Source organism: Oryzias latipes, chromosome 23, assembly GCF_053564925.1.
Source record: "Oryzias latipes strain Hd-rR chromosome 23, Olatipes_Hd-rR_3.1".
Lineage (NCBI taxonomy): Eukaryota > Metazoa > Chordata > Actinopteri > Beloniformes > Adrianichthyidae > Oryzias > Oryzias latipes.
The window spans coordinates 7620803-7646523 of NC_136259.1; the positions used below are offsets into that span (position 1 = coordinate 7620803).

General features: G+C 39.7%; 3 protein-coding genes across 5 annotated transcripts; 1 reads left to right on the forward strand and 2 right to left on the reverse strand.

The window, feature by feature from the left end:
* Positions 1-384: 384 nt before the first annotated feature.
* prdm4 (PR domain containing 4) lies at positions 385-11188 on the reverse strand. 2 transcript variants are annotated; one of them, XM_011490933.4, is made up of 12 exons: positions 10971-11188; positions 10778-10877; positions 10557-10672; positions 7584-7772; positions 6780-7478; positions 6416-6565; positions 6111-6229; positions 5751-5836; positions 5528-5655; positions 3591-4103; positions 1151-1319; positions 385-1065 (listed from the first exon to the last, which is right to left on the reverse strand). In XM_011490933.4, the coding sequence occupies exons 3-12, from the start codon at positions 10669-10671 to the stop codon at positions 720-722; spliced, it is 2514 nt and encodes an 837-aa protein (XP_011489235.1). In that variant the 5' UTR covers position 10672; positions 10778-10877; positions 10971-11188; the 3' UTR covers positions 385-719. The 2 variants fall into 2 exon arrangements, with proteins under 2 accessions (XP_011489235.1, XP_011489234.1); XM_011490932.2 differs by lacking the exons at positions 10778-10877; positions 10971-11188 and having other exon boundaries at positions 10557-10683.
* Positions 11189-12807: 1619 nt separating this feature from the next.
* LOC101159960 (achaete-scute homolog 4-like) lies at positions 12808-13671 on the forward strand. The gene is made up of 2 exons (XM_011490934.4): positions 12808-12928; positions 13008-13671. Exon 2 carries the CDS (start codon positions 13012-13014, stop codon positions 13531-13533), a length of 522 nt encoding a protein of 173 aa, XP_011489236.1. The 5' UTR covers positions 12808-12928; positions 13008-13011; the 3' UTR covers positions 13534-13671.
* A 5736-nt stretch (positions 13672-19407) lies between these two features.
* Positions 19408-25392, reverse strand: LOC101169990 (suppressor APC domain-containing protein 1). 2 transcript variants are annotated; one of them, XM_004082901.5, is made up of 4 exons: positions 25141-25392; positions 22355-22522; positions 21112-21267; positions 19408-20974 (listed from the first exon to the last, which is right to left on the reverse strand). In XM_004082901.5, the coding sequence occupies exons 1-4, from the start codon at positions 25237-25239 to the stop codon at positions 20894-20896; spliced, it is 504 nt and encodes a 167-aa protein (XP_004082949.1). In that variant the 5' UTR covers positions 25240-25392; the 3' UTR covers positions 19408-20893. The 2 variants fall into 2 exon arrangements, with proteins under 2 accessions (XP_004082949.1, XP_011489237.1); XM_011490935.4 differs by having other exon boundaries at positions 21112-21276; positions 25141-25288.
* Positions 25393-25721: the final 329 nt, after the last annotated feature.

The following is a 25721-nucleotide window of genomic DNA, read 5'->3' on the forward strand; positions in this document are numbered from 1 at the left end:
TGGAGTCACCAGTGAAGGCCGTCAAAGCAGTGGAGTCGGTTGTGAATTGTCTGGAAACCCTAGTACCCCTCACATCTGGTAAACGGGTTTGCAGCTGTGTGGCATTTCGATGTCTGAGTGCACGGTGTCACGGTTCGATGTCATGGTTGCGGCCTGTTACAAACTCTGCCAGTTCAAACTCTCAAGAGCGCTACAGGAGGTCCTTCATCCCAACAGCAGTCAGACTATACAACAACACGGTCTAGGACTGTAGAAAACCGCTGCTGCTATTTATTGCCTTATTTAATCCGTTAATTTATGACCTGTACTTTTACTTCCAACTTGTATTATTATCATTTTTATTCTTACCCATTGCTACTTTGTTTCAGAGATTTTTACGCCGACTTTAGAGGGTTAACTTTATTCTGCAACCACTAAAACACATCTATGATGTCACCAAGATCAATAAGAAAAAAGTCGACATCATATTTGACATTTCCATTCAACTAAAGTCAGAGTTTACAGTGAAAAGAGAGTTTTAAACAAATACATAAAAACATTAAAAACGCGTTTTCCCAATACAAGAATTACTATAGCAGCAAAGATGTGGTAAAAAAATGTTTAATGTAGCCATTATGTTTGTAAGATAATGTAGTAGTAATGTGCAGAAGGAATATTTTGGCAACTATAAGAGGTATAGAGTGGTATAGTAATAAATACAACATCCCATCAGGTATTCTTCAATGAGGTGGTGACAGAGACTTTTCAGAGCTGTATCCTCCAACGTCTAAACCACAGTCTTCATCGCTGGCCGCGTCCATCAGTCTCTCTGCTGCTTTTCTCGCCGCTCTGCAGTCCTTTTCCGGCTCCTCTTCCACCGGATCTTTCCCCTCTCGAGGCGTTTTCTCCGCTTTGGGGCCCTTGCAGATCTTGAGGTGACGCGTGAGGTGATATTTGGTGAGGAAAGCTTTGTGGCATTTCTCGCAGACGAAGTCCCTGCGGCCTTCGTGGGAGTTCATGTGCTTCTTCAAGTGATTGGTTTTGAGGAAGTTTTTGTTGCACTTGGGGCACTGAATCTGCCGTTCACTGGGAGAACAAAGCACACAAATGGAAGCTCATCAGGATGACAAAAAAACAACAACAATCCTTTCTGCAAAACACGCCATCTTACTGAGTGTGGGAGAACATGTGCTGCTTCAGGTCTTGTTTCCTGATGAAGGCCCGGTCGCAGAGGTCACACTTGAGCTTTTCAGCTCCGGTGTGGATGAGCATGTGTGAAGCCACGTGAGATTTCTGAGTGAACAGCTTTTCGCAAACAGTACACCTGTAGTTTTTCTGACCTGTAAGACAGAAAAAGAACAGCCGGTTTTAAAAGTGACCAGGACCAATCAAACAGGACCCTTACAGAACAGGAGTTCATAGGTTTGCCATTTTTAAAACATCTATGGGGGTGTCCAAACTTGAAGGCTGTGTTCTTCCTGGGCTGCATTTGTAGGCTGCTTACGTCACAGCACAGCAACGGGTGCTGTCCAAGTTCAACGACTCTTTCAAACAAATACAGCCTTCTTTTTCCAGATTTCAAGGACTGGTCTGGTGTATCCTTCTATGTTGTCCATATCCCAAGATGCCTTGCGGCCAAACCCGGAGATTTTCTGACAACAATGGCGGACTGTGAAGCTGGACCCGGAGTTGGAAATAATTACACCTTATTATATTTACACCTCCAAAATTAAAAGTTGGATCAAATAAGCCAGGAAAACTTTGAGCTCCGTCCTCGTCCGGCCAACCTGCTCGACAAACGACCCGGCCAATGTCGACCGGGAAGGCCGCGGGCGGCCATTGAAGGATTTGCACACAGCCTGTGTCTTGCAGCAGTCCCATCAGGTATGTGTTCTTGAGGTGGGATATCAGAACGACGTTTTGAAATTATTATGGGATAGCCGCAGGACTTATAGCTTTTCACATTTTCATACAGTATCCCTTGTGCTATCTTAGATGACCCCACCCTTACATTGACGTGTTCTCCCTACCATGACAAAGGTGGATAAAGGTGGAAAGATTTCATGTAATCCATGGACACCAGTGAAGAAGAAGAAAAAAGGTTCAGCGCACTGTCTAGTGGGTCTAGATGACCCAACTCCCAATTTTAAAGTGCCTAGGATAGCACAAGGGATACAGTAAAAAACAAACAAAACAAAAATAAAACTTTTGTTTGGGCAAACTTCAAGAAATTTCATTCACATGCCTCCAGATTAAGTCTACAGCCACAACCAACATTTTGTTGACCTTTAACCTTGGCGAGCGCCTGTGAGGGTTATGATGTCGCTGGCAGCAGTTTTTAAAGTAAAATATCGAGATTACGTGGCAGAAGCCGAGCAGGACTGTAAAGTCCACTTTGTCAAAGAAATAACAGAAAATGTAATTTTTTTTTTTTAATGAAGATGCTTTTCTAAACCCGGAAATCCACAAAAAAGTGATTTCTTTTTCATGATGACATATAGATAATTTATATTAGGAAGCAAAACTATTTACATGAGTATTCAGGAAAAAAAAGCATTTACGTAGTCACTTTCTCATATTTGATCCAGACGCATTTAACATGGTGTAACTGTTTTATAAAAAATGAATTAACACATTTTTTTCAACCTTTCATAGAGCAAATAGTCATTTATCAGAATAAATAACAATAGATGAGTTTTTTTTACCATAAAGTTGTGGAAATGTTTTCCCGCCAAAACTGTTTTTGAGATTTCACGGAAGCAGACATTTTAATAGAATCAGAAAAAGCCATTCTACTGCCCCTAGTGCAGTGCTTCTCAAATAGTGGGGCGGGCCCCGATGCGATGCCAGGGGGGGGGGGGGGGGGGGGGGGGGGGGGGCGCGCACAGTAATAGCAATTTTAGGCACAGGCAGTACGGCAATTTCCCGGGACGCAAATTTAACGGCGGGCGGTGCTTGGGAAAAAAATCTGCGCCACTATTGGTTTACTACAATCTATTATATAAAACATGTATAAACATTTTATTTTTCCTATGGGGGGGGGGGCTTTGCAAAAAAAAACAGAGAAGCACTGCCCTTGTGGAATAATGATAAACTACAGGGGAGACATTTTGGATCTTACTAATGAGAGATAAGGGTCTCAGAAATGTGAAATATGATACGAATGCTTATGTAGGGTTAAGGTTTGAATAAAAGCTCTCATCATTTTTTATAAATGAATTGTATTTTTCAATGGAAGAACAAGCACACTTTTCCTAACTTGGTGTGATTTTAGTTATGGCCTGCAGCAGTCACGGACTGCAAGGACTATATTTTTTTGCATCGTTTTAATCTTCTTCCTCTTTTCCTTAAAAAGAAAGTGAAAATTTGATCCCCGGAAAGATTTGCAGTTTTACCTTAAGACCCCCTGAAAGGTGCACAAACCAACAACTGAGAGGATTTTCTAACCTTTGGCTTTAACCCCTTAATGCCTGATTTTATTTCCAATTATATAAAAAAATATTCTTTAATTATTTTTCCAGTCAATGTCTAAATTAGAAGGAGTCCTGGTTTAAATGGTTCATTTTGAATTTGTGACATACTGTGTGAAAGGGTTAACGGAGGTCACACACCTGTGTGGATTTTGAGGTGCATCCGGAGGTTGCTGGGGTCGCTGAACGCCTTGCTGCAGTATTCACACTTGTGAGGCTTCATCCCCACGTGTCCCATGAAGTGCATATTGAGCTTGGTGGAGGTGATGAAGGCACGTGAACACATGCTGCATTTGAACTTCTTTTCCCGCACATGTCCCGGGCCTTTTGCCCTGGAGGTGTTATTAGAGTTTCGACCATTGCCGCTGTTTGGTTGTCCCGTGGCGTGACTGTGACAGGGCCAGGGGGAGGAAGAGGAGCTGGAGCTTCCATTGGGAAGCTTCTCTTCCTGGTGAAGGTGTGGCGGCGGCTGCTGCTCCTCCTGCTCCCGCTGGTGCTGCTGAGAATGGTTGTGCTGCGTTGGGCTGTGGCCGTGCGGAGCTGCATTATGGGTGCTGTTACTATTATGGCTACTAAGGTGAGCTTTGAGCTCAGAAAATGACGAGCACTCTTTACCACACTGACATATCTGACCCTCAGGAGTCTGAGGAACACCTAAACAGAAAAGGAGATTTAATGTTCAGAAGCATGCAGCACATGTCCATTTTATGCACTACAGTGCAGGAAAGAAGCATTTGACTCCTGATTTTGTAGATTTGCCCACATATAAAGGAAATGGGCAGTCTGTCATCCTAATGCTAGGTTCATCCGAACAGCGAGAGATAGAACATCACAAAGAAAACCAAGAAATTGACTTTAAAGAATTTATAGAAACATATTTACATTTTCACTGAGGGACATAAGGATTTGATCCCTCTTGCCAGAAAGACTCACTAGCGAGTAGTAAGTCCAGAGGTCAGGCGGTTCTTGTAGTTGATGAGCAGCTTTCTGCACACATCAGGAGGAATTCTGATCCACTCTTCTTTGCAAATGATGGTGGCTGTTGCTTAGCAACTGAATTTCAGCTCTCTTTACTACAGGACTGAGGTTTTCCAGAGACTGGCTGGGCAGTAAAGTAGCCCTGCGCAGAACCCCCTCCTCCCAAACCTCAAAATTGACAAACTTCAGGCAGGCCGACACATGTGCCTTCTCAAGCAGAGCTACTTGCAAGATGTTCAACCATTGCAGTGTAAAGTTTCACCAATGGTTTTTTGGCGACTGTGGTCTCAGCTGCTTTGAGATCATCCACTAACTCCTGCTGTGCTGTTTTCAATGCGTTCACCGTCCTCATAATCGTGGAAACCCCACCACGTAAGATCTAGCTTGGAGCCCCAAAACCTAAAGGTGGATTGATGCTCGTGTTGCGCCAACAGTTGTCGACTCAACCGTCAGCGTCTTGCTGATGGTTTTGTGCAGATCTACAATCTCCTGTTCAGTTGGAGAGCTGAACTGTTGGAGAGTTTGGAGTCTGGATTCTGTGGAGAGGCGTCTTTCCTACAGGTGATGAGTTCAAACAGGTGACTTCATTTCAGGTGACGAGTTGATTAGGAGAGTCTAAAGTTATTCTCACGCTGCTCCCAGCAACGGGCGTTCAAGTGACCACTTCTAATGAAAAGTAACCGGGCATTTCGGGCCGCTCTCCTGACGTGATGCTAATCCACCAGTGAAAAGAGGCTAGCAATGAACCGCTTCGCACCAAGCCTCTTCCAACTGTAGGTGGTGGACATGCGCTAGTAAACAGCAGAAAAATAAAAGAACAGCGCATTCTTGAACATGCATTAAATGCTTGGTATGAACGTAGTTAAATTGGTCTGACCTAGAATTCTTAATAGTTACTATGGGATCACAAACTTCTGACCCTCAAGGAAATGCAAATAAATGTGTATTGATTCTTTAAACCAATTACGTCACTATACATCTCTCACTGTTCAAATGAAGCTACCACTAAGATGACAGACTGTCACTTTCTTTTTAAGTGGACAAACTCACAGGGGCTCAAATCCTTATTTTTGCTTTCATTGGATCATTTCTCCTCTCACCCATCACCCGGCAGTAGTCCCGGCTGTAGTAGAAAAGCAGCTCCTGCTCTGGGTGGATCTCTGTGGTTGTGCAGAAGAAGAGTTTGCCATTTGCAGGATACGCCACCAGATTCTGCTCTTCGTGTGTTCTAATACACAAAGCAGCTGTAAGCGGATGTTGGCATTTCACGTCGTACTATTGTGATGTTTTGAGAAGAGAAACACTGAACGCATCGTTTCCTACCGGGCCCTGCGGACAAATATCATCCAGTTGCATTCATTCTCGTCTGTGGTCACTATGCAGAACTCCAACACATTGTTATGATACATCTGAGACAAAAACAGAGAGAAAGAGATTCTTTTTGAGTTTTCATGATTCTACATCCATGGTGTAGACCGGGGGTGTCCAAATCCAGACGTTGGGGGCCGGTGTCCTACAATTTTTCCATCCAACCTGCCATTGAAACTCCTTATTGGCTTAACACACCTGATTCAAGTAACCAGCAGCAGATAGGGCAGGGCTTCTGGAAAACCAGCACAAGCCCCGCCCTCGATGCCTGGAATTGGACGCCCCTGGTGTAGACAAAGGTTTATCAGCACAAACCTTCCAAATTTGAGGTGTGTCCTTCTCTGGCCAATCAGAGAGATCTGCGTTGGTGCAGTGCTGGCCCACCAAGGGTCCAAAGCAAGTCCTTGGGTGAATAATGTCGCGAGCAAAAACTCCTAAGAGTCAGAACAATATTTATTTACACAGAGAACAAAGTAAGGAGATTTTTTTTTTTACCCTGTGTGGAAGAAACGTCTGCAATCAGCCTTTAATTTACGAAAATACCAAGTAGAATGACCGTCTAGTGAGACTAATCTAAAAATGCAGGAAAAGCATGAAACCCAAATATGGAGGTTTTGTACCGAGGGGCTCGTCAGCCACTGAGATGCGCAGACACAGAGACCGCGGCAGGGAGAGGCGAGCTCTGCTCTGAATGGGCGTGTCGGGGATGAAGGTGACGGGGCCGTGCTCGGGACAGTCCGACGTGTAGGAGCGCTCGCACAGCGTGCACCCTGAAAAAAAAAAGGAAAGTTAAGACGGGGTAGAAGGGTGGACAAGTGTTTTGCGTCCTTTGGTCTGTTAAAGACCCACTCTGAAGTAAAATTGTGTTTTTAACATGTTCATTTTTCTGAGGATGGAGGACAAATATACAGAAAATTAAGCTTCAAATTGCATTTCTGAGTATGAAATCCAAGGAAGATTTTCCCACACTGGTCACAAACTCACACACGTTGTATGCGGGAGCCACGTTCTCCTTGTTGGGGGTGGAGTCTTCAAGCTGCAGGGTGGAGTTGACCAGCACCAGGTTGTTGTCTGGCCCCAGCGATACCTCTGCGGTTATGGGGGACACGTTCACCGCCTCCAGGCCCATCCCCGAGTGTCCGTGGAGCGACACCGCCTCCAGCTGGCTCTGGCCAGCCATGGAGCTGGTGAGCACCACGCTCACAACCCCGTTGTTCATTTCCCCGTTACTTTGGAGCTGCTCCCCGAGCTCCAGCACGGCGGATCCGTGGAGGGGCATCACCCCCGCAGACGAGTCCAGCCCCGTCAGGCCCTCGTGAGGCTGGGGCTGCCGGCCCCCTCCGAGCTGCTGCTGGCTGTCAGACACGGCCACCACCCCGACGCCATCCATGGACGCCAGCTCCTCTCCCATCCGGTCGGGAGATATGGGGCTGCTGACTCGCGATTCCATGGTCAGCCCAGTGGAGTCCAGCTCGTGCGGGCCGGTTTGGTGGAGGTCTGCTTGTCCAGGGACCTGACGTGAGTCCATGGGCACCAAGCCCTGCTCCAGAGGACCTCCGGGACCACTGTACGGATCCAGCCCGGAGGGATTACTGCTGGACACTGACAGAGTCCCGTCCATGTTCAGACTGCTGGGGTGGATGTATTGAGGGGGCGGACGATCGGCGAGGTAGGACAGAATGCCTGATGGGAAACCGGACAGTTAACTAAACCGTCTGTGTTCTTTTAAAGAACATCATTGATTCTCCTTTGTTTCTAAAACATGAAATTACAAAGGCATAAGTGCACCTGGAAGTATGTGGCGAAAGTAACTGCTCTCCAGGTGGGGGTACGGAGGCGGCGGCAGGGAGTAATTCCTGTCCGGGAGGCCGCACATCACCCCCCTGTCGCTCAGAGGACCCATAGGGAGCATCAAGGACAGGGCAGAAGGGAGGGAGCCGAGGGAAGGTCCCAGGCTCGGGATGGCCACCGGCATGCCTGAAACAAAACAATCCACAAAGACGAAAAAAACCCAACCTGTTATACCAAAGATTAGAACACAATGTCAGTCAACAAGGGTGCTTCATTTATTCAAATACCCACTCTAATGAAAATGGTGTTTCTAACATGTTTTTGTGGTATTATTTTCAGGATAGACGATATATATATAAAGAAAATTAAGCTTAAAATTGCATTTCTGAGTATTTTTTAATTCGAATGAATCAGGAGCAGACAAAAAAATGCAGTTGAAAAAAAGATCGTATTTGTGACGCAGAAAATATGCGGGGCGGGCCACAAGCTCCCTTGCTCCACACTCTCAGCAATGGGGAGGGGAAGGGGGGACGGGGTTGATCTGCGCCAACAGTCCCACTCACACCTCAGAGATAAATTTTTTAACCAACTACTGCTGCTCTGCAGAAAAATGTCACAAAAGAGATTTTTAGATTTTGGCTTAAAGCTAATTAGGGGACTTTAAACCTTTATAATATGCTAATATGCTGTCTGGACAGTTTTTATTTTAATCAAGAAAAGATCAAGTGATTCCTGAAGAACTACTTACTACAAACGGGGCCTGGTTGATAGTTTCTAACACTTTAGGGAAACCGTAAGTGTAACTTCGAACATTACAAAAAAAGAAAATTTAGCTCATTTGACAAAATTGAAAATATATTCAGTTCAAGAGTTTAAAAGGTCCAAAAATCAATTCATAGGTTTGTTTCTTTTATCTAATTTATTACGTGCTTTTTACGTATTTTACAGCTTTTTAAATATAATACTGTTTTTAATTTTGCTCTAATTCTTAATTCTGTTTCTTAATTTAAACTTATCTTTATTGTAATGCGCTTTGGCACCCTGATGGTGTTGTAAAGTTTTGTATAAATAATGTTCTATTCATTTACCTATAGAGCAGAAAGCCATAGGTTGTGTCCAAATTTGATTTGATTTGATTTGAAATGGTTTATTTCAAGCAATCAAATAAGAATAATACACAAAAACAAAACAATCATCAGTTATACAATCATACAATAACTAATCAAACTTAGCATAATTAGACATAAAATTAAATATTGCTTGAAAGGGAGTGGAAGGAAGCAAACTTATATAATCCCACCCCTGTTCTACTGTAACCATTTTATTACATGATTTATCAATATCCGGTTCCTAGAAAGCACATGACAAAGATGAATTACTTAAATTATTTTGTAAAAAATAATTTTTAGAAATCAACATGGCAATAAAGTATCCAAAATATATGCAGAATATGTTAATTATAAAAGTCATTGATATGATTAAAAAAAACAATACTGTATCAGTAAAATAGACAAAACACTGTTTCAGGAAATTTTATAGAAAAATTTCGTCAAGTATCAAAAGTTAATAATATGTACAAAATTATGTTTCATTAGGAAAAATTCAAGAATCAGCTTATCAATTATTTGGAAGCAAGTGAAATAAAATAATTAAAAGTCAATCAACTTGACAATTTTCAATAATTGATTAATCATTTGTTTTATTAATTTTTTTGTGTTTTTATTTATTTATTTTTTCCAAATTCCAAATTAATTTTTCCAAATTCATCCACTACTCACAACTATAGATTTCATAGAGCCGTCTGAACCTAAAATTCCAAAATCCAGTGCCCTAGAAATTTCCCAGGAGCTTCTGGGGAAAAACTTGCGTGCATCCATGCTTTCTAGATTGGCAAAAACAGACCACAATGCATTGCGTTTGAACGATTTCTTTGTTTAAAAAAATGTATTTTCATTAATTTTCTTATTTGGAAGTTTTCATCATCAGAGCACAATAGATTCATAAATAGTCTTTGAAAAATGTTTGCATTTATTAATTTGATTTGATTTGATTTGAAATGGGTTTATTTCAAGCAATTGAGTAGAAATAATACACAACAGCAATATAATCATCAGTTATACATTCATACAGTAACTAATCAAACTTAGGATAATTAGACATATTAATAAATATTGCTTGAAAGGGAGTGGAAGGAAGCGAACTTATATAATCCCACCCCGTTATACTATAACCATTTTATTACATGATTTATCAATACTCGGTTCCCAGTTTTTATCAGACAGTATTAAAAATCATAAGATATCGATAAAGCACATGACAAAGATGAATTGCTTAAGTATTACGTCAAAAATAACTATTTTAGAAATCAACATGGCAAATTCAGATCAGTCATCTAAAATATATATAGATTATGTTACTTATAAAAGCCATTCATATGAATAAAACATAATACTATATCAGTAAAGTAGAGGTCTTCGTATTCCTGGGTTTTCTTCGGGGGCATGGTGAGCTCTCTTTTTTGGAGAAAATCAACTTTTTAAGTAATTTGAAGATAGTTGTATTCGCAGAGAGGCACGCCACGCGTCCTGCTGTGTAACCCGGAACCGGAAATGATGATATTAGGTCTTTACTTTGGGAAATCTGTGACTTCATATTTGAAGATTAAAACAAAAGGTAGTGATCATGTGTCAGAATTCTTTCCCCATCATAAAATGCCTTGTTGTCAAAGCTTTTATTTTGAAAAGCATTTGCATATTTTCCTTCATAAATTGAAGAAGCAGTTAATTTTTCTTTCCATCTAACCGACTGAGAAATTGTCATTAGCATTGACTTAAAAAAAGTATAGGATTTTTTATTTATTTATTTGACTAACTTTGTGATCTTTTTTGTTTTTTAGGAATAAGCCAAGCACATTAGAATTTTCCACATAGGAGCTTCAGTGAAAGAAGTGACTTCTGTCCGTGACCCTACCTGGAGTGGGAATAGCATTGTGAGTGGGTGAGGTAGGCAGACCCAGGTGTCCGGTGCTCACCGAGGCCACACTCAGCTGGTCCATCCCCACAGGACTCAGATTCATGTCGTTCATCCTGTTTCTCATCCAAAAACAAACCTCCTGTCAACACTGTGCATCAATTCAAAGGACGACAAGGTTAATTGTTTCACTAAAACACAACAAAAAACACTGGTCTGACCTGAATTCAGCAACTTCTGCTTCATATTACTCCGCGTGGAAAATAGGACCGACCATAAAAGCAAACAAACTTTCCGTTGGGTCCAAAGAAAAACAATTCCCTGCATTAAAACAAAGATTTATCATCATTTTGTGTAAAACAGCTCACTTAATATGGGGCTCGATTTATGCTAATGGTAGCATTGCTAACTTACGGCGCTCCAAACCGTCACAGCAGAAAAAGCTGATTTACTTAGGGTTGAGAGGCTTTACAATCCTCCAAACATGAAGGAAAAGTCGACTTGGTTTTAATAACAAATATAAATTCCCGTAAAAGAGCAGCAAAATAAGCCAAAACCTTCCTGAACGGAGCCATGACAGAACTACTGTTCTACTGCACATGCGCAGACGCACGTTTGCGTGCAACAGATCTGAGGTCAGTTTTACCGTCCAAACGTAAAAACAAATCCTCAAATGTGTTTGGGTTGTGATTTGACAGTATTTTCTCAAATGACTTCGAATATTTATGATAAGTAATAAAAATCAATTTAAAATTGGAAAAGGGAAGTACAAATTAAGAACTATAATCCAAAACTTCAAAAGATTTTTTTTCACCCAAAAACTTTATTTATCCCTTTTATTTACAGACTCACTCCAATAATCTTTTGATCTATTGTAAAAGTGTCCCCCAGTGGCCTTTCAATTAAGTATATGCTGTTTTTAGCCACAAAAAAATTGTCATTTTTTAGAACAGTTTCTGCAGAGCAGCAGTAGTTCATTAGAAATTCTCCTCTGAGTTGTGGGTGGAACCTTTGAAGAAAAGCTGCCCCTCTTCCCTGCAACCATATTTGAAAGCTCTCTGTTTACATGCCCTCCAGCTACATCATAAAAAAATATACCACAAGAACATGTTGAAAATTCCAAAAACACAATTTTCATCAGAGTGGGTCTTTAAAATGCCTTTTACAAACGGTAATTCCAGAGCACTATACAAAAGGAATAGCAAAAAAAAAAAAACAACAAAAAAAATTACACATTTTTGTTTGTTGTTTAGCTAAATATAAAATATAAACTTCACAGTGTGTTTTTAATTTAAGTTTGTTTGCTTGCTTAGTGTTTTTTTATTGTATTTGTCTGAGTCTATTTTTATGTAAGGGAACCTTCAATGTCACAAAACTTTCAATGTCACAAAAAAGCACCCATGAATAAAATGTATTGTTGTTGTTATTTGGTTATTATTAACATATAAAAACCATGTTGAAAAAAAGAGTTCTTCTTTTCCACTGTTGTGCCTTCAAAATAGATAGCAGATCATTTCGTGCATTGTTCAAATATCTTTAGTTTTGATCAATGAAAAGGACAAAATAACAAACCAAACAAGGACAATAATAATAAAAATAATACCTTCAGTCGTGTGATCATGTAGTGTCAATTCATTTGTCAGCACGTTTTCTTTGAGAATGGGATGAAAAGAACAGAAGAACCACTAACAAAACAAAAAAAGTAAAATCCTTAAAACAACACAAAACTCTTACAAATACAAAAGTAACAGAAAACGAAAGAGCACCAAAAAGCTGAACTATAACAAAATAGACAAAGAAATAAGTTTGGATACAAAAAAATACTTAAAGCAAATGTTAAATGTGGATCAATAAGAAAACACTAAAACTTCAGTCTAAATAAGGACATATAAACTAAAATGAAATCATATTGAAAGTGCAAAGGTGCATTATAGCCAGGGGCTCTGTGGAACATTAGCCCGGCCTGATTGTTGTCGAAAACATACCAATAAAAATGGTAAAAATCAAATCTTTGGTGTCTGCGACAGACTGGCGACCTGTTCAGGGTGTCCCCCGCCTTCCTCCATAAGTGGCCGGGATAGGCTCCGGCAGCCCCGTGACCCTGAAAGGGATAAACAGAAGAAGAAGATGAATGAATGAATCTTTGGTTCCTTGGGTATTTCTATGGTTAGTAATTTATTGTGCGTAATGAGGAAAGAGGGAAGTGTTGATTTCTTGGTAATAAATTCCCATGCCTGCATCTCCGCCCCAGATACACCCACTCCATTTAGGTTCGCAGCCTCCACAGCCAAAGCTGCACCAACAGAGTTCTCCTCTGGCACCGTGGGGATGCAGAAGATCCAAGCCAAGTTTTACGCGAGATGACCAACAGGGTAACTTGGCGGATTCAATGACAGAATATGTTCTTTTAATGAACTTCTAATTCTGAAAACATCTGTGTATGTTTTTTAGAGAGATGTCATTTCATAGCAAGAAGTTTGTGGAGCACATTCCCTTCGCGCCTCCTCTGGCTCTCCACGGCGACAGCAATTCTGCGCACTACAGTGACGCGCTTTCTATCTTCGACCTTGACGCAGCGTACTTCGACCCCATCCACGGCCAGAGGCTGCCCTGTGGACGACTTTCCTACCTGCCCTTCCGCACCCCCTTCGGCGTGTGCGATTACTCCTTCGAACCCGCGTTTATCCAAAAGAGGAACGAGCGGGAGCGGCACCGGGTGCGCTGCGTAAACGAGGGTTACGCGCGTCTCCGGGAGCACCTGCCGCAGGAGTTCGAGGACAAACGGCTCAGTAAAGTGGAGACGCTGCGCGCGGCCATCGACTACATCAAACGTCTGCAGAGCCTGCTGGAGCTGAGCGCCTCCGGGAGGCATGTGGCGCTCGGAGAAGCGCGCGGGCGCGGCGCGCTGCCGAGCGGGACAGACTGCAGCAGTGATGGAGAAACCAAAACCAGCTTCAGCGACAGCAGCGAGGCCTAATAGCTTCTTCTCTGTTCAAATCTAGTTATTAAAAAGATTTTTATTTTTTAAAAAAGGTCAAAAGAAAACTTTAAATGAAGAAAAAATAATTATTTTTTACTAAAATTTAGAATAGAAAAACTTTAATAAAATGGCATTTGAAGAGAGTTGGTCAGACAGGACACATATTCGTCTTACGCTACAGTAGTTAAGAATAATTGTGTTAAAATATTTTGGAATTGTGTTATGTTCTTTACATAGTACTTTTATAGTTTTATATTTTTATGTCTTTTCGAGAATTCAATAAAAAAGGACAAATATTATTTCTCTAATCTTTGGTAAAAACTGTGCTTTTTTAAAAATATTGTTTTCTTCACTCCTGAAACAGAAGAATTTACTTTAGACATCACTGAACTCCTGACAGTTTAAATAAAATTAATTTTGGAAAGCAAAGGTACCAAATCTGTGGGTTGGAAAAAGAAAAAAAACAAGTAAAATTCAAGCTTTTTCTTTTTCCATATTCATTTTAGTGGGCTTGGTTATAAAATTAATCACATTTTTGTATTGTATTGTATTTTTGTAGTATTTTTATGACAGTTAATCACATCTAAATGCTGAAAGCAAAAATAGATTTTAGATTTAATGAATAATTTTTAGTCAAATCGTTTATCTTTACTTCACAATTAATTAAAATAACAATACATGAAAAAAACATACAAATTTAGGAGACTAAACAAAACCATTGTTTTTAAATAATGCAAAAAAAGACAACTTCTTAATGATGTGCTATACTTGAATTTGCTTCAATGTCTATCAAAGTCATCAATTTGCATGTTTAAGGTTTTTATTCCATCAGTCTCTAAACCATTTTAGCCAGGTGATGTCTTTTTTCATCCAAAAATATGCATTAAGTAGAAATCTGTAAACACAATTCCTCTTTGAATGAATCAAAATTAGTGTCTAAATGAAAAACTCTTGAATCCTGTTAAGTAATGGCCTTGAAATCAGCTTTTAAAAAGACGTTCAAACCTGCAGAAACAGTACAAAATGTTTTTTGTTCTTGTGTTTTTTGTTTGAAGTACCTAAGTGCTCTTCAAACACCACCTTTAGAATCCCCATACCTTCAGGAAGTTTTTCTTTCCAAACAGCCAAAGGAATGCATTTCATCAGGGAGCCCTCAGTCCCCATAAGATGAAACAAACACCTCCACCGTTGTGCGCTGCAACACCTCTATACAACTCAAACCACAAGTCAAAAAATAAGTTTGTGCAAAAAAGTAAAGAGAGTTTGGAAAGACCAGCAGGGTGCAGCTGAAGTGAACCATTACACCATGGAAGAACGGCTTTGACAGCCACGAGAGCATGACAATCCCTCCTCTAATGTCTGGGAATTAGACCCAGTAATTAGCCAAGTGCTGGTACCCCGGGCTTGATGGTTCAGTGGCACTCTGACAACAAAAAGCATGACGCTACTTAAAAGAAAAAGCCTCTGGCATTATGGGATATTTTTCTTTGCTGATGCACAGATTGATTCTAATCAGGTTCCTGTAGAGTCCTTGCAAGAATTGGTTCACTTTATTGAAAAATCTGTGTCTAAAGCTTGCATGAGACCTGTTTCTTGGATTACAATTATTCTCTTTTATTTTTAGAATCAATGTCAAACTTGTTAACCCCGTAGAGCCTACTAGATCAGAGAATTGACAGAACATTAAGTTTAAAAAAATGTTTCTTTAAACTCTTTTTATAAAATCCACAAAAAGGTTGCATAATCCCTTTTTAATGAGATATAGATAGTACCAATTATGATACATTTGGTGATTTAATAAGTTTTTATTTACAACATTATTAGTTTAAGATCCCAAAATATTGACGTGAGTGTTCAGGCAAAAAGCACAGTATTTGCCCACTGTCTCAAATTTGATCCACACATTTTTAACAAATTTTGCATTACTCATTTCGTGTATTAAGTAAGTCAAGTAAAGTATTAAGTAGTCATTTGTAAAAATAAATAACAATAGATGAGTTATTTCCACCATAAAGTTGTGAAAATTACCAAACCTTTTTCCGTCAAGTGTTTTTGCGACTTCTTGGAAGCAGTCATTTTGTAATAACCAGGAAATTAACGTCTACTGCCCCTAGTGGAATGATGAAGAACTACAGGGGAGAAAACTTACTGTATTTTTTGCACTATAAGGCAGACGATAAAAGCCTTAATTTTTCTTAAATCGACAGTGCAGTTTATAATCCAAAGTGCTTTATATGTGGATTAATTCTGGCTGTGTTTACTGATGTAGAATGATGCTCTGTCAAAATGTCTGTTTTACAAATTCCAAACAAAATAGGGGTCATTGTGATCCTGATAACATGTCAGACCTTTTTTTTGCTCGTTACTAACAAGGCTTGAAATTAGCGGAGTCACGTTAAGGTTTGTTTTAGCAGTGTCAGTCTGTTTTTTTCACATGTTACTTATACGGTTGGGATTTACAGGTATTTGGAGTATGCTGACGTGTAGCATGTCGGACTGTATTTTTTTATGAGTTACTAACAAGGTTTGGAGTTAGCATAGTCACAGTGGCTGTGTCTAATATCCCACCCTAACTACTAAAAAACTAAAAAGTTCGGGACTATCTAGTGCCCTGGATTTTAAAAGTAATTTGGACACCATGCTCACTTACCTTTTTTTTTATTACGTCAAATAGGATGTCATCAATTTTAAAAAGTAAGTCTAATTTATATGACCGTTTTGCGATGACCATTTATGAATGCATTGAGATCTGAAGATGAAAACCTTAATGGTTTATTTAAAAAAAATTAAATACAATTTCTTTGCAAAAAACGCATGTATTCTGGTCTATATTCGCTAAAATACAATTTAATAAATTTGTCTATATTCACAAAGAAAACAATTTAGTGCGGCACTATGTAGCGCCCTGGATTTTTTTCTGACACCATGCTCACTACTTTTTTTTTAACCAACGGATATGACGTCATTGTTTTCTTGAAGTTAAAATCTCCTTTATATGACCGTTTTGCGATGATCGTTTATGAATCCTGAGTTCTGAAGATGTAAACCTTAATGGTTTATTTAAAAAATTACATTTAAATACATTTTTTTGGGGCAAAAATAGTTCAGACGTTACTCCAAAGCAAAACTAGCAAAGATTTATCCTAATGTATAAGCCAGCTGTGATATTGTCACCATACTCCTGCTGACTTAACACATATGTTCTGGCTGTGTTCATCTCTGACGTCCTACTAATCTGTCATTTTTAAAACATTGTCATAAGCTCTTAAAATTAATCTTCAACCCAACGCAGCCATGGCTATATTCGGCATCACAGGTAGAAAACAATCCACTCTAACTAAACGAAATAAACATATCTTTGCTTTTACAACACTACTTGCACGTAGGAGGATTTTACTACACTGGAAGTCAAATAAACCACCAAAAGTGTCTCTAGGGTTCAGTGACTTGTTACAATTTATGGAGCAAGAAAAGATTAAATACACACTAGGGGGGTCCAGAGCCAAATTTCTATGTGTGGGGCCCGATACTATCATACTTTAATGAGCTCAAAACTGTCCCCAAGTAGCAGCTTCTGACTTTCCTGTTTTCTTGTGTTGTCACACTGAGCCTTAGTGGTGCATACCTGCTTATGTCGCTTGATGTAATCATTTTTTAAATTCATTTTTATTTATGTTTTTCATTTTTATTTATATAAAAAAAAAAACGCCCCTCTCACCCTCCGCGGGTGGTTTCTCCTCCAAGCTCAGGTCCTCTACCAGAGGCCTGGGAGCTTGAGGGTCCTGCGCAGTATCTTAGCTGTTCCTAGCACTGCGCTTTTCTGGACTGAGAGGTATGAGGTCTTTCCAGGTATCTGTTGTAGCCACTCCTCCAGCTTGGAGGTTACTGCCCCGAGTGCTCCAATTACCACTGGCACCACTATCACCTTCACTTTCCAGGCTTTCTCCAGTTCTTCTCTGAGTCCCTGGTATTTCTCCAGTTTCTCATGTTCCTTCTTCCTGATGTTCCCATCGCTTGGCACTGCCACATCCACCACAACGGCTTTCCTCTGTTCTTTATCCACCACTACAATGTCTGGTTGGTTCGCCATTACCATCCTATCAGTCTGGATCTGGAAGTCCCACAGGATCTTTGCCTTCTCTTTCTCTACCACCTTCGGAGGTGTTTCCCATTTTGACCTTGGGGTTTCCAGTTCATATTCTGCACACATGTTCCTGTATATTATTCCAGCCACTTGATTGTGGCGCTCCATGTATGCTTTCCCTGCCAGCATCTTACACCCTGCAGTTATGTGCTGGATTGTTTCAGGCGCTTCTTTGCACAGCCTACACCTTGGGTCTTGTCTGGTGTGGTAGATCTGAACTTCTATCGCTCTGGTGCTCAGGGCTTGTTCCTGAGCTGCCAGGATGAGCGCTTCAGTGCTGTCCTGTAGGCCAGCCCTTTCTAGCCATTGGTAGGACTTCTTGATATCAGCCACTTCAGTTATGGTCCGGTGGTACATCCCATGCAGGGGTTTGTCCTCCCATGAGGATCTGTCCTCCAGCACTGTATCCTCTGCTCTCCATTGACTGAGATATTCACTGAGCACACTGTCAGTTGGGGCCTTGAGCTTGATGTATTCATGGATCTTGGATGTTTCATCCTGGATAGTGGCTTCTACGCTCACTAGTCCTCGGCCTCCTTCCTTGCGGCTAGCATACAGTCTCAGGGTGCTGGATTTGGGATGGAACCCTCCATGCATGGTGAGGAGCTTTCGTGTTTTAACATCCGTGGTCTGTATCTCTTCCTTTGGCCATCTTATTATTCCTGCAGGGTATCTGATAACTGGCAGTGCGTAGCTTTTCAATAATATATATATATATATACATATATATATATATATATATATATATATATATATTTTTTTTTTTTTAATTCTTATTATTTTTTGGACGTCTCATGTTCTGTAGGGTGGGGTGGGAGTGGGGTTCAGCTATGTGTTTGTCTTGTTTACAAAAAAAAAAAAAGAGCATTGTTTGAATAGTGTCTGACATTTGGCCTTGTTTTTGTACATGTTCTGTTCTCCTGATGCTCAATTAAAAAAAAAAAATTGTTCAGACGCAATGCATTGTGGTCTATATTCGCCGATCTAGTGAGCATCAATGCACACTTGTTTTTTGCAGAGACTTCTGGGAAATATCTAGGGCACTCGATTTTGGAATTGTCGATTCAAACAGCACTAGAAAATGGCAAACGCACTATATAGAGAGTAGTGAAGGAATTCGTACATAGCCAGTAACATTTTTTTAGCGGCATCAGTCTGTTTTTTTAAGTGTTGCAAACAAGGTTGCGAGTTACAGATATTTTGAATGTGCTAATGTGGCTAACGTTCCTAACATGGCTAACGTGTAGCGTGTTACAAACAAGTGGCTGACAGACTTATCTCTGACTCTTTCATCTTAATTAATATATTTTTATTATATAGTTTGGTGCGCCTTACATATTTAAGTTCAAAAATAGACCAATGGAACAGCATATAATGCAAAAAAGATATGATATTTTCAATGGATGGGTTTTTAAGGAAAGTTTGGATCATGTTAATGAGGCAGGGGTCTCAGAAATGTGCGTGTCGAATATGATACAAATGGTTTTATAGGGCTAAAAATATTTGTGGCTTCTGCATATGGGGTTTAAAGCAAAGTTTCAATTAGTTTTCCAGTTTCCGTTAAAGTTTATCAAAAGAGTTTTTTAAATTATAAGTTTAAATTGCATTGAACTAAATCTAAACACTCACGAACACTAAGTCTGCTTCATTAAATTAATATTCTTGAAGGATTTTTGTTGCAAAAAAACATGAATTTAGGGAATTCCCTTGACAGATGAGAAAAGATATACATTTTAAAACTTTATTAAGCTACTGCATTTACAAACTTTGGTCAAATAGGGGAAGAGAGAACGTCAATCAGATCAGACAACACCCTGTGCAACTAAATAAGACACGCTTTCTATGTGTAACTATTCAAGCGCCCTTTCTTCTGTGAGCACATTTATGGGGCGCAGGAGAGAAAATTCCTGCAAACACGCACAATGACTGCCTGAGATAACGTTTATCAGTCGCTGTAAGATCAGCGAGGGACCACCGGGAGAGGCTGCAGCGGCTTGTCTGGACAAAAAGCCCTCATGCAGGCGGAAAGGGAAGAACCCTGTGGTTCTCTTCTCCCCTGCAGACAAACACTGATGCAGGTCGACATCAAAACACTGTGATCTTGGCAGAAATAAAACTGGTGTTTCGCGCAACACAACTGGGAATTGTTTACTAGTAGCAGCAGCATCTCACTTGTGCAAAAACAGACGTCTTCACTTCTTCTTTTAGTAATTGCTTGTTAAAACTCAAACCAACATTGGAAAAATCCTGCAAAAATAACTTCAGAAAACATCTGGACTGAAAAAGTGCAGCAAAATAAGTCAAAGAAGGAAAAATAAGAAGAAAATTGAAGCAGCATTGTATGGCCCATCGGCTTTCTTGTTAGTTTTATCTCCATAGCAACCAGTTTATTATTTGGTCATCTACATCTATATATTTTTTTAATTAGAATTGGCAAAAGTAAAGTTCTAGATGTGTTCTGCAACAGAGGTTTTTTGTTAACCACGCCCACATTCCCAATATCGTGTGTTATGTTCTTTCTGAAGATAAAAACATTGATGATTTATTTAAAAAATACATTTAAATACATTCTTTTGGCAAAAATTGTTCAGACGTAATGCATTTTGGTCTATATTCGCCGATCTAGTGAGTATTGATGCACACTGGTTTTTCGCAGATAGTGCTGGGAAATTTCCAAGGAATTGTAGATTCCCAAATCTACAATTTGGCGACAAATTGTAGATCTAGTGCACTTTCTAAGGCACAATATATAGTGCACAATATAGTGCACTATATAGGGGTTAGGTTGGGAATTCGGACATAGCCTACATTTGTAGAAAGTCCTGAAGATGACAGCTTCCTCCCAAGGTCAAAGGTCAGCAAAACTTCAGATGTGGTTGTAGACTTAAGCTAGCGGCATGTGCGTGAAAGTTTAAAAAGAGATCACTCGAACAAAAGTTTATTTTCCCATATTGCGCAAAAATGGTGAAAATTGCCAAATTTTACACAATCTCAAATGCCTCTGAAGCCTTAGGTCCTGTGGCCATCCCATAATAATTTTAAAACCTCCCTTTGGATACCTCTAATACGTGTTTTTTGGGGGGAGGGGGAGGGGGGTTTCCATGATCCCCAAAATTTATAGGAAATTAATGATGCACCTTTTACTGAGTTGATATAAATAGATATTTACAAACTACTAAATATAGTGCAGCGCATACGGGTGAGCGTGGACAATCAGCAGGTCTGCAGCTTCTCCAGGAGAGAATCTTTTTCCAACTCCGATAAGGAGATCTGTCGATTCTTATCCGTCACTTCCTGTCAGAGAAAATTCAGGACAATAAAACAGTATTGTCTGATACTTTACAAAATGTGGCAAATCAAACAAAATCGAGATTTTTTCTAAATGTTTGGGTAAAATAAAAGTCTTAAAACATGTAGCTTTATTTTTCAACCTGGGTCAATACTGTGTTCCGCCACCGGAGGTCGCTGTCCGCTACTGCCTCTGGTATGGAGGGGTTGCTGTTGCTCATGGCGTTGGGTTCAGTCATGACGGAGCCGAGACGTCCGTTCGCCCGCTGGATGCGGCACCGAAGGAGGCAGGAGCGAGCCTGGAGAAACTCAAATGTCATAGATATTTCTACTTTCAGCTTCAACTCAATCCCATTTGTACCGCCGAATCTCCACAAGCAGATGTGTTCCCTCATAAAGTATCCGACGAGAAACTCATTATGTCCAACCATGATAACCTTCCGCTTTATGTATACACAAATAAATACACTTTTGAAAATACTAAAATAGTATGTTTAATGCTTATGATTGTGTAGTTGTTTAGTTTTCACAGTTGCAATAAGTGGACCTAAAGGTATGCTGCCATTCTATAAGCAAAATCAATTAATTTTTTTAAGAAAACCAAGCTCTAAAATATCTCGAAATGTGTTCCCAACATAAAATTGTTTTAAATGTTAAACCTGTAATGTTTAATCAAAAGTCTTTTTCATATGCATTATATGCTTCTCTTCATTCATTCCAACCCCTGCCACTTTTTAAAATTTTATTTCTTATATGTTTGTAGTAATGTACAATGTATTTTGAAATTTTTGTACTGAATCTAACGTTAACAATAAAGTTATTTTTAAAGGCTAACATTCATATCCTGTCCCTGAATTTTTATGAACTAATAATTACAATAAAAGGAGCCAAGGCTGTAGCTTACATGCTTTAGTTAAAACAAACACACAAAACACACCCAGTCTAAATATATGTATAACTTTATTTCTATGCCTAGTTTTAAAAAAAACTGAAACTTTTTAAAATTTATGTAAAAGTAATACAAAGCGATTGACAATCTATTAACATTTACTTTTAGTCTGTCCAAAATGCCAAAACAGCAAACTTACTTTTAGCAAAAAGTATTTATTACAAGTATACTTAGTCTAAACTAAAAGTGAGGCAGTGTACTTGAAGTTTACTATATATACCATCTATATATTGTACACTTAAAATGTTCCAGTTTGGTCTAAAGAAGTATTCGGTTGGTGTACTTCCTACACTACACATACATGGTCTTTAGCATATTTGCCATACCTATAGTATTTTTAATAAAATAAACATCAAGTGAACTACTTTTTGCTTCAGGAAAACGACATTCTTGAACTTGTAAACCTGTGAGGCTTTAATTCCAGCTGGCAACTATACCTCATCTTCACCTCTTTGAGACATGCCAGACCCATTCCAGCACTCCAAATTCTGCCGGGCCCTGTTCTGTTTGAGCTGGTCAAGGTACCAGAGCCGCGCCTTCTCCAAAATCTCCAGACCAGACCAGAGAGCGTCCTTCTCCTTTTCGAGATCCTTTAACCTTTTAATCTGAAACAACAAATTCAGATATGTAAGTCAAACTGAATGTAATTGTGACAGTGATTTTTAAAGGAGGTCCAATAGATTTTTTTTTTACAGTGGATTCATCCTACTCAACACTAATAGGCGTCTCAAATGCCAAAGAGATGTGGTTTTTCTACATTGAACATGTTGTTACTCTTGGAGACAGAACAAGATTCAATAACAAAGAATGCAAGCAAATTTTTATTTGTCAATTTTTCCCAAGATCAAAGTGATTTTAGCGTATCCTTGAATTTTGAAGAATCACACACACTAACCCACAGTATGACAGCAAAACATCTGTACCTCACAGCTGTGAGGATGTGTCAGAGGGATGATTTTGGATGAGTCATCTCTACAATTAAACTTCCAAGTGGAAAATCTTCTTGATAATGGCAAGAGCCCAGATACACTTTAGTTGTATTTCAATGAATAAGGCAGATCGTGAGCTGTAATGGGTCTGCGATGCCCTGACGGCCTGTCCAGGGTGTAATCCTGCCTTCAACGTACAGTAGCTGGGATAGGCCCCAGCAACCCTGAGTATTTGAAAGGAATTCAGAGGTTTCAGGAGGATGGATGAGCTGTAAAGGTAACTCTGCGTTCCAGAAGTATTTTCATTGTCTTAATTTAAAGTTAATTAAAGTTCAAATTGTGGTTTTGATGAGAAACTAAATTCAATTCTTAATTCCTAATGACTGTAAATACCGTCTTTAATAAGGTATAAGTGTTCCCCTTTTTTGTCTCAGCACCTGTTACTGAATAGCTGTAGGTCACGTTGTTCAGTTTAGTCAGTAGCACTGAGGAAAATACAGGAAGCAGCGCTGAAGGTAGCAGAGATGAAGATGCTGAGGTTCTCTGTGGGAGTAACCAGGATGGATAGGATCAGGAATGAGGACATCAGAGGCCCAGAACATGTTAGAGGGTGTGGATATAAAGTCAGAGAGGGCAGACTGAAATGGTTTGGACATGTCCAGAGGAGAGACAGTGAAGATATTGGGTAGAAGGATAGTGAGTCTAGACCTGCCAGCCAAGAGTTCAAGAGGAGGACAAAAATAAGTACCGGTACTATGGATGCAGAGAAAGAGGACACGTTCAGGGTCAATGATTTGCTGTAGCCACCCCTGAAGGGAAAAGCCAAAAGTAAAAAAAAGAAGAGAAGCGACTGCTGCAGAGAGTGGACTGGTAAGACCAAAGCCCACACATTTCATTCTAAAGTTAAAGCCAACCCTGTAATTTCAAATGTTGGATTGCCTCAAATGGTTGGTTTAGAAAAGGAGGGATTTTTTGTTGACTTAAACATACATCCATCCATTATCTAAACCGACTTAATCCCATTTAAGGTCACAGGGTTGCTGGAGCCTATCCCAGTTACTTATGGCCAAAGGCAGGGCACATCCCGGACAGTTTGGTTGTCCATTGCTAGACCACACAAACTCATATTCACACCTAAAAAACAATTTAGAGTCCTATAAAGCTTGTTTTTGGATTGTGGGAGGAAACCGGAGTGCCAGGAGAGAACCCACACATGCACTGGGAGAACATGCAAACATGTCAAATCTAAATCCAAAATAAAAGGAATGTAAAAGACCGAATGTCCTCTGGTGTTTCCCTTTACTTGCAGAGTTTGTCTTCACGCAATTTGCTTGTAAGTCAGATAGCAAACCTGTTATGCAGTTGGCACAGCAAAGCTTATCAGGCCCACCCACCTGGCTGTGGAAACAGTCTGAGTTCTGACTCAAACGCAAATGTGACAGCCATAGGAAAACCACTGCCATCAGATTGTTTTTATTATGTCAATCCAAACATAAAGAAACGAGTTAAAGCCAAAAAACCTGAAAGAGGAAGAACAAATTCCTTCATATGACTTTACTTCAACTTGTTGAAGTGGTTTTAGGAGCGGCTGATTCATTAGGTGATGACATGGCGTGATATGTCACATGTTGTTGTTCATCCAAGCTTGTATCGACAGTGTTTCACATGAACCAAATCATGATTATCCCAGTAATCTGAAAATATTCTATTTTAAATAAGCAACGTTGGAAGAAAAACAATAAAAAATAACATTGGGATCACATTATTATGACAATGAAACTGATTTTTTAAAGGAAGAAAATATGTCAGAAATTGTACAGTTGAAGTATCATTATAGTTTAAATAAATGTATTTAATACAAAATTTAAACCAAATATAGGTGTTTCATTTCAATGTTTATTTTCCAATCAATGTTTGTATTTCATTTGAAATAAAAAAGCAAAAGCATCTTCGAAATTTTTTATGTGTTTATTTTTTTCAAAGGGTTAAACCCTCATATTGTGTTCGGGTCAAAATTGACTCGTTTTACCACTTGAAAATGGTTCAATTTTGAACACAAAATGAAAAAGAGTATTTTTGACATACTGCTACTTTTAAAGCCTGCTCTGACTAAAACAGCCACTATTTCCAGCAGTAAAAAAGTTCACTAGTTTGTACATAATAGCCTAAAATATACATTTAAACGAAGAAAACAAAAGACTGGAAATTTTCTATATTATGGGATGGATGTTACCTTTCTCCCAAAATCCACAGAAGAACAAACGTTTGCAAAAAATGCACAAACATCACCTAACCCATAGGTAGAAACGGAGGGCGTCCAGGCTGCGGAGGCTGGTCTTGAGTGGGATGATCACTACAGAGTAGGAAGCAGAGCTGGAGGGACGGCAGGCCATGGAGAGGAGACGACTAACGTGCAGCCACCTCCTGACCCATGCAGCCGGTCTGTCCGCAAACAGACAAATAACACCACAGAGAGAATGAGTGTGCCAAAGAGGGAAGGCAGGAGTGGGAAAAAAAAGAAGAGCAGAACGATGCACAGGCACAGGCAGCATGATGCCCCCGGGGGCCAGCTAATGAAACATTCCACATGTCACTGCCATGCCTTACAAATCAACAGACAGCGGGGTGGAGGAATGGCCAAACTGGCCTGGTAAATCTAAAATAAATACAGATACAGCAACTGTAAAAACCAAAGCAGGATATTTGCACATGAAGATGTGGAGGTGTGGTCACACACCACCCAGCAAGGGTGACCATGGGGCAAACGCAGGCTTTGGTCCAAATAGATGTAGAAAACAAATATCTATAATATCTATCTATATATATATATCTATCTATATATATATTTATTTTTTTAATCCTCATACTGTCTTTA